Below are 14383 nucleotides of genomic sequence, written 5' to 3'. Positions count from 1 at the left end.
CGCGAGCGGCCAGAGAGGTGCACTGTATCAACACGTGACTTTCATAGCCCTTGGGCAGAGACACTCAATGCCGCCTGGGTGTTTTTTCCAGGACACGTGTGCACACGACGGGAAACATTTGTGGGTAGTTGTTCCAAACTCCGGTAGTTGAATGGAGAAGAGAATCCGTTCGGTGTGAACGGGTCCCTCTGCGCGGGCCCTCTCTGTCAAACGGCCACGTACAAATTTCCACGTGCGTGCGCACACGTGTGTGTGTGTGCTCGCGCGTGCGCTATCCTTAAGCCGAGATTTCCCCTCCTGTGCGGCATCGCAATAATCGCATACTTAGCTCTCCTGGTCCTGCTCCTCCTCCATCACCCCTTGACGTCAGTAGAACGTTTGCAAACCATTGTGTCGAGCTCCCTGTCTGCGTGCGCGACCGCGTCGTTCCGACGCTCGAACAACTTGTAACGGTGGTTAAAAAAAGATTAGCCGAAAAACAATGCGCTCTAAACAGGAAGAGAGCAAAAACATCGCCACCTTGGCCGCCGGTTATTTATATTTGCGGAGTTGTGCACGTGAGCGTGCCGGCACGAAGCCCCGTATCCCATCATTCATTTATTTACTTTTCCGCAAAATTTTCGGGTGGTGACGGCGAGGCCAGGCCGTCGCGTTCCTTGGGAGCGGGGCCCATTTCCCTCCGCTGCCTTCCTCTCCGAGAGCACATGCCACCACCGCTCTCAGGAATCTCCAGTTAAACGGTTGCAGCTGTGCCCCGGCGGCACGCGGCAATGGAATCGTCGCCGTCATCAACATCGTCGTTATTTGTTACAATAATTAATCAATGAAGTCCACCCACATTTTTTTTTTAAGACGGCTGCAACAGTGCACTCTTTGTCACGGGGACCTGCGCTGTGTGCCCGCGCACACTTGTGTAAGCGTGGTTTGTTGATCCACTGCTGGATGAGGGCCTTCCAATCCTGACCAACTCCCCCGGAACCTAATCAACTAGCCAAATCGGCCACTGGTACTAGCTCTATCCCGAACCCTAACTCGGCAAACCAGTTACTAGTACTAGCTGTACCTGTGCAGCCCTATGTCAAGCCACTGCTGGATGAGGGCCTCCCACCTCCGTGGGGGTTATTTGACCGTGATTCACCACGATCGTCAGGGCGGGTTGGTGATGGCTGGGAGCAGAGGCGTGGGGGAATGGAGTGCAGTACAACTATGGCATTGCTGCCTCTGTTGCCCTCAACATCGCCCCCGCAGCCTCTAAACCTGTTGTGCGAGGCAGTCACCCACCCCAAGTGCTACCCCTTTCCACTCGTGGCTAACGTCGGCGACGAATATCCGAACCGGTCCCGGGCCTCCCCGTTTGGCCTTAAATCATTATCACTGGTGCAGCGTGTAAACGTCAGCGCGGGGGAGACACGGCTGGCACCGGGCCGTGTTGCTGGCCACACCGGGCCCCCTCGTGCACCGTGCCGGCTTTAATAGATTGCTCGCTAACAACATCACATGATAGATTCTTTCGCGTGAAAAGCTGCCCCATTATTCAACCGCCCCTCTTAGGCGCAGCACCGCGACCGTGTGAGCCGCTGGTTTGCGCCGAACGTTGGCGACCGCTCTGCTCCAGCGTGTGCACGGGCTTCAAGGGGAACACGGCGGTGGCTTTTTTGTTTTACTTCTTTTTAAGGAGGCTCCGAAAGGACGTGGCTTCTGAACCCCCCCCCCCATCCCTTGTGCGTGCGGCCAATTCGTGTCACTGCAAACAACAGGGCCTTCTGTTATTGGCAACGGAGTTCATCGGATGTTGCTAAAGTTTTTGAATTGCATTGGTGGGTGAAATGAATTGGGCTCCCGTGTTTGGTTTAAGATGAATCCCAAGGCGATAAACGCCGCTAGTTACGACTACAAAGACACAGAGACGAATATGCCCTGTATATCCTTAATAGGCAATTGGGGTGTTCGTTTGATGTTAGCGAGCACCTATTAAAATCGGAATGACGCACGAGGAGGTGTCTCTTTTTCTCTCCCAGTGCCGATGTTTACACACCACACCAGGTACTCATTTGAGGCAGAGTCGACCTAGGGGGAGGCCCAGGACCAGTTCGGATATTCGCGATTTGATGTTGGCCAAGGCCCGGGAATTTAACTTTGGGTCATAGCGCAGTGCGCCGACCACTTTGCCACCGCTTCCCTGGCTAGACAGACACACACGTGCAGACAAAGCCACCACAGATGTGACAATGGAGGTCGCTTCATGGAGTGGCATTCCAGCTTGTTGTTGTTTTGTTCCCCCTTTTTCCGAATCATTTTATCTTTTACCCCGGCACAGCCAACGCATGATAATGATGATGACCTTCGGCACGTCCCGAATGCATTTCCCGTCACACTCAAATCTTAACGTTCCTTAGAGCTACAATGGCAATTGGTGTATGTGAGTGCGTGAGTGCGTGTGTACGTGTGTGTGCGTGTGTGTGTGTGTGGCGATCGGTAGTGTTACGGTTAGCGCACCTCGCTACCAACCTGGCGACCCGAGTTCGATTCCCGCTCACGGCCAACACCGGTGACGATTATCTGAACCGGTTCTGGGCCTCCCTTAGGCCGACTCAGCCTCAAATGAGTACCTGGTGCGGTGTGTAAACATCGCCACTGAGGAGACAAAGGCGGTCGGGCGTGGTGCTGGCCACCCACCCTCTCGTGTGCCGTTCTGGCCTCCATCGTAACTGGCCAACAGCACTTGCCCCAACAGTCTTTTAAGCCTATACGGGGGGGGTGGGGGGAATCTTTGTCTTTGTGTATATGTTTGAGCACGTGTATATTTACACGTGCGTGGGCGTGTATAAATATATGACTGCTCACCCAAAGGATTAACAAAATGCGGGCGGCTATTCTTGCGTAAACGCCCGCGGTGCTCTGCCGTCCTTGCGCCCGCCACCACCTCTGCCCACAGTTCTTTTCCTGTACTATAAAAAAGTGCCTTCACGAGGCAATGGGGGGGCGGCGGCGGGGGGGGGTAGAGGAGCGCTTCATCGTCGCTGCCGGATGGGCAAAAAATGCCGCGAGGCAATCGTCTGGCGGGCAGGCGGGCGGGCGTCGTTTCCCTTCCACCGAGGAGCAGCGCGAGTGGGCGAGCAGCGCGCTCGCCGCCATTTGGTTCGGCGGAAATAAATGCGAGGGGCAGGCCGAAGTCCGGCGTGGACGAGGGATTTGACGAGTTTTCTCGAGGCCCTCGCCTGCCGGGAAAGATCCACGCCGCTGCCGGTTAAGCCTTGGCGGGCGCTGCTTTCGTGGGAAGGTGCTTCGTTTAACAGATACATATTTAACAGATAAATTATTTAGCGGGTAAATAAAGCCCGCTCGTTTGTTTTGCCAGTGTCAAAGCGCTTTCCCTGATTTATTTATTTAATAAATACATAAAAACAGGTGATTAATTATGGAGTTTCCTTGGGCGCGATCGCGCTGCGTGATTTCGTGTCTTGCATTTTAACTTCTTGAACTCCGCTCGCACGTAGCCAACGCAAAAAAGCAGCTATCAAGAAATGAGTTTTCAATTTAGCTCGGTGCCCAGCGTCCCGCTGCGTGTGCTGACCCGAATGAGAATCAGAAACTTTATTGAGACTACGAGAGGAGGGACCCGATGAGCTCTGAAGCTTTTTTTCACAGATGTCCGGTGTGGGCTGGTCAGCGAGTTACAACAGCAAACATTACAAAAAAAGCCGCTAAATATACATAAATGATAAATACATTGGTTATAGAAGTCGGATTTCTCAAGTTTGGGCAGGGCAGCAAAAATGACAACGAAACAGTCCCAGACCGCACCAGGATAACACCGCAGCAGTAGTCCCGCAATCAGATGGCACATCAGCATTGAGCCGTCGATGCAGAGGCAAGGGTCAAAGTTACGAATCACGTTCGCAGATGTGGTCGCATCGAGGACTAACCCGGTGCGAATGTTCAGCTGCTGAACGGGCGACATGGAGTGAATCGTCGGACACCACACAAAGATCCCCCGTATAGCCTTAACAGACTGTAGGGGCAAGTGCTGTTAGCGAGCACCTATGAAGGCCGGAACGGTACACGAGGGGGTGGGTGGCCAGCAGCACGCCCGACCGCCTTTGTCTCCCCAGTGGCGATGTTTACACACCGCACCAGGTACTCATTTCAGGCTGAGTCGACCTAGAGAAGGCCCAGGACCGCGCCAAACAACGCCGACAGCCCCGACGGCGAAACCCCTACGCGGTTGCGCCAACCCACAAACGTGAAACGGCGTTGGGAGCCCCTGCCCGCGTGTTGCCACGCACGACGCGTACGGCGTTTAGCGTCACGTGCCCGGAGCTGGGCGTGCGTCTTCCCGACGGGGCTCTCCAGCACGTGGAGAGAAACGTCGAACTTGGCGCGGAGTAACACGAGCGGTGCGGCCTGCAAACGCGTCGGGAGATGGGCGCTTTAGTTTTCTTTTTTCTTCTTCCTCTTCTTCTACTCTTATTCTCGCTCAAGCGCCTTCAACTATTAGTCGCTCCGAGCCAAGCTGGACTCAGAGGCGCAGATCTGCTTCATCAAGTTCCTCTGTTTATTCGCTGAGCGTGTTGCCCCATTTCGTAAATTAAGCAATTTTTATTTCACCAGATAAGGCCCACTGAGCTGTCTAGCTCTTTTTCAGAAGCAAATGACAGCCCAACGAAGTGGCTTATCACGCGGACATTTCTAGGGGCAGCCAAATACACTAAATGTGTGATGTTGACTCTAAATGTGGAGGGAAAAACCGGAGGACCCCGAGATAAATCCAAGATGCAAACTCCAAATATGCATCAGGGTCGGGATCAAACCCACGACCTCCTGTACACCGGGCGAGGTGGTTAACATCTCCTAGCCACCGCGGGCGCCTCTCTGCCTCACGCCCGACTGCAACGGCGAGCAGTTTCCGCTGCTTCCCCAGCGCAGCCTCGTACGAGATTACGCTACAACGGGCAGGTTTGTGTTGGCGGTTGTTATCAGCCATTCGTTACTGATGAGTCCCGTACCTTCATTCGCACAAACCAACATCAGATAATTCTTCCAGCAATACCGGTACGTGCTTTTTGTTGCCTGCAATCTCTCTCAAAACATACGATGAAGGGGAATGCGTGAATTTTTTTTCTCCCTTGCACGGGCATCGGATCTCTGAGTTTTGCCAGCCCTGGGATTTGAACCCAGCTTCTCCTTGTTTACGTCTCAGGAAGTCCACACGGGCATAGCCTGTGTTGAGGCACACGAGGAGTACTCACTGCGTCTTTCAGTGCGTCCGTGTAAACTACCAACGGGGTGGAGTCGTGGCGCAGCGATTAGCGTACCGCACTATGAAACCCGGCGACCTGAGCTTGATTCCCGGCCACGGCTAACACCAGCAACCTGTCCTGACTCGCGTGGCGGAGTATTGTCACGCAGCCCCCCGTGACCAAGAGGCATGTGAAGTGAAGGCCTTCATCCAGCAGTGGATTGATAAAGGGCTGTAAAACTTACACTTTGCATGCAGGCCGCGAGCGGTGTGGCTCAAGTGTGCGCGGACTCCCGTCTCTTTCAAAGACGTTGGGCCGGTGTGGAAGAGTAGGCCAAATACCTGTCCAGAGGGGCTCTCTCCAGCTCCCTCTGGCTGGAGGCCCTTCCCCCAGCAGTGGCGGGAGCGATAAAATGCAGGGCTGCGCCTTTACCTTCTAAATTGTACAAACGCTAATGCATAAATGCCGCATATATATATATAAATAAATACACATCCTGGGGTTGTCGGTGATTTGCGGCCGCGTGGCGTCAGAACTGATCCCGCCGCGGGTTTTGTCTCCAGCCCAGTGTGGAAGGCACTTCTCCCGCCCTGGCGAAGAAGGACGGGGGAGGGAAGGGACATCAGGCGACGGTGAGGAGAGGGCCTGGGGAGAGGAACACGCGCGCAGTGAAGAAACGCACGCACACACACGCATGCGTGCGTGCCCAACGCACGCACCGTCACGGCCATGGGCACGGATGAAAGAGGGACACGGAGATTTTGTACGGATTAGACGGCAACTGAAAATCCACACCCCCTGTATTTGAGGAGGCCCATCACTATCGCTGTAGGCCCCTGAAATGCGCCGTTCGTGGCGTCACCGTCATTGTGCGTGGTGATCGTGCTCACGCTCGGAAACTAAAAACCGGACGGTGCATTATTATTTTTAAAGGCGGGCAGCATTATGCATTTACATCGCTCCATCGGATGAGAGATCACGTTCTCAAAATTAGTGATCAACGCGCACATTTTTTTGCAGTGACGAATACACACCACTTACAGAATTTCTTTCTGTTTTAACTTGTGATGAGCTCACCGGGTCTTTATTTATTTACGTATTTATTTTATACGACATCGGACGCGTCGCAACGGCGTTCTCTTTCCACACAGAAATCACCGAACGCATTTCCCGCCGTTGCCGAACGGGGGAGAATCCTGCGTGCGTAGAATCTCGGCGAGTAGGCCCAGTTGGCATCACGCCCCTGTGTTTGCGTCCGAGTGTAACACCCCCCCCCCAACTCCCCAGCGATGTCAGACACCACCACTGCCTTCTCGATGAGTCACGTGTGGATGGCGGTTCATGGTCTCCGATGGTCTGGCGGCAGGATGGCCGGGCATCGGTGGTGACGCTGGCGCCTCGCAGCAAAGAAGTTCCTGGGTTCGATTCCCGACTCGGGGCGCCTTTCTGTGCGGAGTTTGTTTGCTCCTCCCCCCTTGTTTTGCACGAGCTTCCTCCGGGGTTTTCCGGTTTCCTCCCATAGCTATATATATAGCTATGGAAGCGTGTTGGACTTTGCCAAGGGTGCGTCTTGTCTCCACTCCTGTTTGTGATTTTTCATGGACAGGATATGAAGGCACAGCCGAGACATGGAGAGTATCCGGTACGGGGGCATGGAGGTGGCGTCGCTGCTTTTTTGCGGATGACGTTTTCATCTTTGCCTCGTCAGTCTGTGACCTCCAGCGTGCACTTGAGCGGTTTGATGAGGATCAGTACCTCAAAATCTGAGGTCCATGGTTCACTCCCGGGAGATGGTGGATTGTTCTCTCCAGGTTAGGGGGGAACAGCTGCACTTAGTGGAGGAGTTTAAGTACCTCGGGGTCTCTTTCGTGAGTGACGGTAAGTGGGAGCGGGAGATCGGCCGGCGGATCGATGCGGCGTTGCGGGCGCTGTCCCGTTCCGTGGTAGTGAAGTGGGAGCTGAGTTCACGAACAAAGCTCTCGGTTTACAGGTCGATCTTCATTCCCACCCGCATTTTTGGTCATGAGCTTTGGGTAATGACCGAAAGGATGACATCGCTGGTACAAGGGGCCGAAATGAGGTTTTTCCGCACCGTTGCCGGGGTCACTCTCCGTGACCGGGCGAGGAGCTCGGTAATCCGGGAGAGCCTCAGAGTCCAGCCGCCGCTGCTCCTCCGCATCGAGAGGAGCCACTAGAGGTGGTTCGGGCAGCCGGTAAGGATGCCCCACCCGGTAGACTCCCCGTGGAAGTTTACCTTGCAGCACGTCCCACTGGGCGAAGGCCCCGGGGCTGGTCCAAGACACGCCGGCGGGACTGTGTTGCTCAGCTGGCCAGGGAACACGTGGGAATTCCCCTGGAAGAGTTAGAGTCTGTCGCCACGGAAAGGGAGGTCTGGACTGCCCTGCTCAACAAGCTGCCGCCGCGACCCTCACCAGGAAAAGCGGACTGAGAAACGAACGAATGAACGATTATATTTAAAAGAAGAAAAAACAACGTAACTGGTATTGGATAAACATTCCCTGGTGCTGAAAATGTATCTGCAAAGTAATTCGGTTGGGTTTGCAGAACACAACATCAACCGCGACTGTGAAAACTTGGCAGGACCCTCCTGAAAAATAGTGTTGAGACTCGGTGTGACTTTCCTGGGTAAACAAGGTTTGGAGTAATAATAATAACAATTTAATTTCTCAGCATTCCTGTGGCCATCACACTGAAAGTTATGAAATAACTATCCGCTGCACTTGATTTATAGAACTAAATGTTGTTTTCTAAAAGGTACGCAGTGTGTTTATGTTTTCATGAGTAACATTTCATATTGTTGCGAAGTTGCTATGTTTCACATATGGGTATAGTCTGCCAGTTGGGTGGGTTGTGGGTAAATATATATGTTTTCCTTGGTAAAAACAGACCGTCTGTTTTTATTTATATGGTTTACTTTTTTTATAATTCAAATTTATAATAATTCAAATTTATAATAATTCAAATGTATAATGCACATTCCATCTTAGGATCCCAATGCACAATGCATGAAAAGCAGGAAGCAACAACAGATCAGGGCAATCGACCAAACTAATGCTATACCCCCCCCCCCCCCCCCCATTGTATAGTCTGCCAGTCGGGTGGCTGGCGAGTAATTGTTTTATTTGTCAATGGTAGAATAGACACGTGCTTTATTGTATTGGTATAAATATTGTTATGTACGTATGTCCAACTTCTTTCGCACCGTACGTAGCAAACCGTGCTCATCGGCGGTGCGGGGGAAGCACAACAATCTGAACACAAAAAGCAGTTGTAAAGAAATGAGTTTTCAATTTAGAAGATTGAAAAGTGCATAGCTCCCAGCGGCTTCCCAATATTGGAAGAGCGTTCCAGACGGCCGCAGAAGCGCATCTGAAAGCGCGCGATGCTGTGACCATCTTTGTTCGATTGCGAGCCAAAAGCTGCCGCCTGGAGGACGACCGGAGTTCATTCGACGGTTGATGCTCCTTGACGAATCCTACCCTCGTGTCTTCTCCTCTAGGCAGTATCTCGTCCATCAGAGCGCAACGCGTCGGCAGCGCCGTATCGACGGGGGGGCGGGGGGGGGTGTTCGTGACGCGTAGGGTGCCCGAGCCGGGTTTTCCGGCCGGCCGTCAGGACTGTGCTCTCGCCGTGTCTCTCGCCGTGCAGGCGCGCGGCAAGCTGGGGCGGCACGTGAGCTTCCAAGACGAGGACGAGGAGGACGAGGCGGCGCAGGGCAACGCGCCCGAGGAGCGCGGCCTCATGGGAGTGCGCGGCGGCTACGACGACTACCGGGACGCGGCGGCGCGCAAGCGCGACCTGCAGGCGCTCCAGGGCCACTACGTGCAGGTCGGCTGCAAGGGGGACGGCAAGAAAGCCGAGTACGAGCGGCCGCGCGGCAGCCCCGGCGAGGCCGAGGCCGAGAAGGAGGAGCGGGGCTCCGGCCGCTTCGGCAAGGCGCCGGCGGCGCACCACCCGCAGCAGCTGCAGCTGTGCGAGCAGCAGCTGCCGCAGCAGCAGCAGCAGGCGCGCGAGGAGGAAGGGGTCGCCGGCGGTGGCGGCGGCGGGGTGCTGCGGTGCAAGTACTGCCGCGCGGCGTTCGACCCGCCGGGCAACCGGCGCGGGGGCTGCCCGGACGCGCCAGACCCTGCCCGTCGCTGCGTGACGGCGCTCAGTTGCATGTGCGCCGCGGAGAGCATGCTGTACCACTGCATGGCCGACCCCGAGGGGAACTACTCGGACCCCTGCTCGTGCGAGACGGGCGGCCACGAGAGGTTCGGCCTGCGCTGGGCGGCGCTGGTCGCGCTCTCGCTGCTGGTGCCCTGCCTGTGCCTGTACCCGCCGCTGCAGGGCTGCTACACGTGCGGGAAGGTGTGCGGCTGCTGCGGGGGCAAGCACAAGGCGGCGGGCTGAAGGGAAAGCCGCAGGCCGTAAGCCGTAGCTTTGGAAGTCTTTCGGAAGCCTCGTGAAAATAGAGAAGGCTCCGTTGATTAGCCTCCGGTTTTAGCCGGGCGAGTTTTCCGCGCTGGCGAGCGCGTCGGCCACTTACGGTAGTTTGTTCCGGCTTTCGGCGACGGGCGAGTCCGAGGGTTGGTCGCAGTCGGATGGGGATGGTCCACTCGCGCTCTGATGGTTACACAAATAGGGTGTAGTGCTCAGTTTCGCGACCGATTTAATTCTAGAAATATTTGCGGAGGGTGTGTAAAGAAGAAAAAAAGGAAACGGTTTTTTTTGTTCACGGAAAATAACGTTTGGCTTCAGTGGTAGTTTGGAATCTTTCGTCATCGCTCTCACCATTTTGAGTACGCATTAATTGCCCTCCCCAGTCGTGTCTCACCAACACAATGCCAGGGTGTGCGTACTGCACGCAAGCCGTTGGGAGAATGCCGTTCTTGTTTTTCTTGACGAGCCCCCTGTACACTTTACTCTGCGCGACGTTCGATCACTTGTGTTGTTTTTCAGCCCCCCTCCAACGTTTGTTGAGTCCAAACGCCCTCGAGCCCGGCTCCTCCCATGTCGATCGCCTAGTGCAGTGGTTCTTAACCTGGGGTGCACGCACCCCTTGGGGGTGCGAGACGTGGCCAGATTTTTGTCAGAAAGTAAATCACCGAGAAGGCAAATTAAGCACGGGCACGTAGGTACAACTACTTTGTTTCATCAAACCCGATGTGTTTATTAACATTGTACTTTTTTATTTATATTTGAGAACCAAAGGAGGGGTGGGGTGGGGGGGGTGCAAGGCTGCAGCAAAGGTTAAGAACCACTGGCGTCGAGGTTTCTTTGGGAGACGTTCTGCTGTGGGTGGACGGATGGATGGATTTAAGCAAAACAAAAGAAGACGTGCAAGAATGGTGTGCAAGTGTTGTGTCTGTCATACTTACTTGTCGTACATAGGCGCACTCGATAAATGCCACAAAAGTTGCAATTAGAACACCCAGGGGCGGTTGTACTCTCAGGCGTCTTGCTGTGAGACAGCGCATCGGTAAAAAATAAATCGCCGCAAATTAAAGGATTTCCTTCCCCCATGCCCCCCCCCCTCAATCTCTTAGTGTCGATGAACCGAAACAACTCACACGGTTTCCAAATTATCACCTCCTACCAGCTGTTAAAACAACTCGCGAGCATTTTGTATAGAGGCCTCGTGTGTATCAAGTAATTCTTCATCAGTTACGACCAAAAAAATGTAAACCCCTGGACTCGGAAGTGTCCATTTTGAGTGTTCAGTGTCGATCGGTATTGAAATGGCCCGAGCCTAATCCTCCTCCGCTGCCATCGTTTTGCCGTTGTCCCCGATTGAACCCCCCGTTCCCAGCGGCGACTGCACTCGGAAGTCCCCATAGAGTGACCCAATTAACCTCGTCTGACAAGCGGCTCTGGGTTTAACCGAGATTTCCAGAAACTTAGCGGAGCCAAAGTCCTTGGATGAACTCCGATGAGCACTCGACGCGGCGCACTCCCCGGCCGACGCTTCACCGTCTATTTTGCGCGTGCGATTAAGAGGCTGCCCTGCGTGAGCGACGGAGCCAAGGAGACGTTGGCTCGCAGTGCCGCCCGCGCGCTCCGATTTTGCCGCACGCCACTGTCGAGCAGCGGTGGCCAGGTTTTTCCTGCAAGTTAATGGGGCCGCGCCGCGCATCCTGGCTGCAGATTTATTAGGGAGGTGATTTGGATATTGCACAACGAGGGCATGCGTACAATAATGCATACGAGAGGGGGGGGCGGTTTTAAATGTGGGTTGTTAAATGTGCGTACACGCTCTTGTTTTCACTATCAACCTGTATAACGGCTCTTGTCAATCCACTGGCGAACAAAGGCATTGATGTTTGGCAGCAGAGGGGGCAGTGCAGCAAAGCCCCCGTTGTTGTGCTGTACTTCTTTGCTCCCACGCCTATGCATTAATTGCATGATTAGCGCACAAATAATGGGAATATAAAAATGAATCTTCAACACGATGTCAGTGCAACTCTTTTAGTACCTCAGTTCTCAACGCGTTTCCGCCTGGAGTGTAAACCTGTGTATGTGAATCCCTTAGGGGGGTGCGTCATTCGTAAACGGATGTCGTTTTTTTTTCTTTTTTCGGTTTGGGCACAATCGGCGTGGAGCGCGCGCCACTGAAGCGCACGCGCTGGCACACCGCCGCGCTGCGTCGGCGTGCTGGCGGGGGGACATCTGGTGTGCGATGAACTCCACGGATATCCGCCAGCGACGTGCTCCACCTTTGCGTTGTTGTTGGAAACTTCGCAGCGGCGTATTTTTTGTGCAGGGTGTTGGACGTGTATGTTCTTTTTTCTTTTTGTTACCGCAGTTCCTTTGTGGTTTACGGAGAAGCTAAGACACACCTGAGATCTATTTTCCGGGCACTTTTCACACCATTAGATTTTTAATTATTGTTGTTGTTGATTTTATTTTCTCCTTACAGTTTATTGGAGAGTTTATGTCTCGCCCGTGGGTTTTTCATCACATTGACACAATCCGTCACGTTGAGTTGAGGTGACCTGTCGTACTTGATATCATAACTTTTTTTAAGCGAAGTATAAACTTTTCAAAAGTCCAGAAAAGGTGCGTAAGATTCGAGAGTTCACTGCCATTTTCTTCTGTTTAGAAAACAACAAAAAATATATTTATTTCTCTTTAAATTAGATGCCCCACATTTAAGAAGGGGTTGTAGAAATTTAGATATTAGACTTGAGAATATGAGATTGAAAAGAAGCTATCTGTAAACTTTAGCTCTGTATGTACTGAAAGAATTTTGTCAAAAATATTTTAAAAGTAGATTTTATAAAGCCAATTGGAAGACGGGGGGGGGGGGGTCTCTGAACTACAAGCAGCCCGGTGTACATATTGTTTTGTAATTCCAAATAACTTGAGACGTTCTTTGACACAAGAGAGGGAGTATGCGCTGTATATAGTTCTATGTTGATGACGATGATTCCGTGTTTATCCTCGGTGGGCCCCTGAGAGAGCGGGGCAGCCGGTTTAAAGAGTGGTAGTTCCTGAGTGAAGGTGACATGAATGCAACTTCGGTTTTAAATTATTAAACGATTTCCTTAGACCTTACTGATGTTTGCGCCTTACAGTTTTAACATTATCGATTGCCTCGATCCTTTCGGTTAGTTTCTAACAGGCTATATCGTCGGACAATGGTTTCGTTTTGTTTTTCTTTCTCTGTTCGAGTCGTAGACATGCGGCGACATTTCCCAGCTCGTTGGGGAAAAAAGCCGTCGTGGTTGCGTAACGTCGCGGTAAGAGGCACTGCGCTTCGTCGAGATTCAGTGGCACAGAGAGCCTACGCCGGATACTATGCCCCAGGGGCCCGTTTACAACCACGTGCTGGAAACCAGCCCCGAGGGCTCGACGCAGGTGCGGGTCGAATGCGGCTCCGATTCTTTCGGGACCGTAACTGCCGTCGGGTTGACGGTCGGCAGACTGGGGCGCCGTGGGTGAGACCATCTCCCTCGCCCGTCACGCAGGAGGCCGCCGTGGGTTCGATCCCAATATCCCGTTGGACTCGGGGTCCCATCGGTGCTCGCCGGTCGCACCGTGGGTAGGAGCGAGCGGGCCCCATGCCTCATCTTGCATGACTAATTGCGGACTCTAATTGTGTTACACCGGGTTATTTTTTTTCTTTCGATTTTTATTATTGTATTGTTTATTTGTATTTTTTTTTAAAGAAAGCATTTATATAGTGACTTGATAGCGTGCGCGCGCACACACACACACACCTTTCTATCATTCGTGTCGAGCGTTTGCATGTCGCATCGTTTCTTTTGGTTAGTAAAAAAAACCTCTCGCTCCGAAGGATATTTGCTCATATTTAAATTAACATTTTGGCAACCGGAAGATAAAAAAAGAAAATAATCTCTGTATAAAAAAAAAAGCCTTTATGTTGCAGTCGTTGTGTACAGTATCCGTATGCTTCCAAATTGAAAGCAGTTTAGTGGTGAAATCCTTTAAAGTATGAGTTCTGTGTTGGTAACCGTTTGCCGTTTATCATAGAGAAGTGAAGTGCCTCCTGTTCTGTCTCCCAGCGTGCCACCGGTGTTCAATCAATACTTTATATCGGCCCTTTATTTGACTGTATTAGAGACACGTGCTATGATGTACATTTTTCGTTTATATTACTCCTCAATTTATAACACTTTGGCTGTACGCTTATGTGTATACTCTAGACAGTGTTACTTGAACGGAATAGTTCATAATTGTTTTCCAATTATGTTGTGCGGTGTTTTATTAATGAACACTACCAAATAAAGTGCTGGTATCTGCACCGGTGGGTCTTGGCCGCTCGAGTGTGATTCCCTGCTGCGGCGCGCGTGCAAGGAGCCGTGGTGGGGGGGTCGGGGAGTCGGCCATCGACTCCGCAAGTGAAAAATGAGGACGGAAAAGTGAAACCGCGGAATGTGATGCTCGGAACTTTCACGCGCGCGGGCAGCGGTTAGCGCGCTCCGCTGCGAACCCCCGAGTTCGATCCCGGTCCACGGCGAACACCAGTGAAGATGATCTGTGCCGGCCCTGGGCCGCCCCTAGATCGACTCGGCCGCAGATTAGTACCCGGTGCGGAGTGTGTAAACGTTGCTACAAAGGGAGGCAAAGGCAGCCCGGATTGGTGCTGGCCACCGACCATCTGCTGTAACGTGCCGGCC

The 14383-nt window shown here is 52.9% G+C and overlaps 1 protein-coding gene across 3 annotated transcripts in view; it reads left to right on the top strand.

The window, feature by feature from the left end:
- LOC144944056 (sprouty-related, EVH1 domain-containing protein 2-like) overlaps positions 1–14059 on the top strand; it is a 46489-nt gene extending 32430 nt beyond the window's left edge. For 2 of the 3 annotated variants that reach the window (XM_078872098.1, XM_078872096.1), the window contains exons 5-6: positions 5804–5872; positions 8910–14059. In XM_078872098.1, the coding sequence (XP_078728224.1) occupies positions 5804–5872; positions 8910–9653 (813 nt within the window). In that variant the 3' untranslated portion in view covers positions 9654–14059. The remainder of the gene's footprint in view (positions 1–5803; positions 5873–8909) is intronic. The other variant, XM_078872097.1, reaches the window with a different exon arrangement.
- The last annotated feature ends 324 nt before the right edge of the window (positions 14060–14383 follow it).

This window comes from Lampetra fluviatilis, chromosome 33, assembly GCF_964198595.1.
Source record: "Lampetra fluviatilis chromosome 33, kcLamFluv1.1, whole genome shotgun sequence".
Classification (NCBI taxonomy): domain Eukaryota; kingdom Metazoa; phylum Chordata; class Hyperoartia; order Petromyzontiformes; family Petromyzontidae; genus Lampetra; species Lampetra fluviatilis.
The sequence above is the reverse complement of the archived record's forward strand: the minus strand, read 5'-3'. Positions and strand labels throughout refer to the sequence as shown.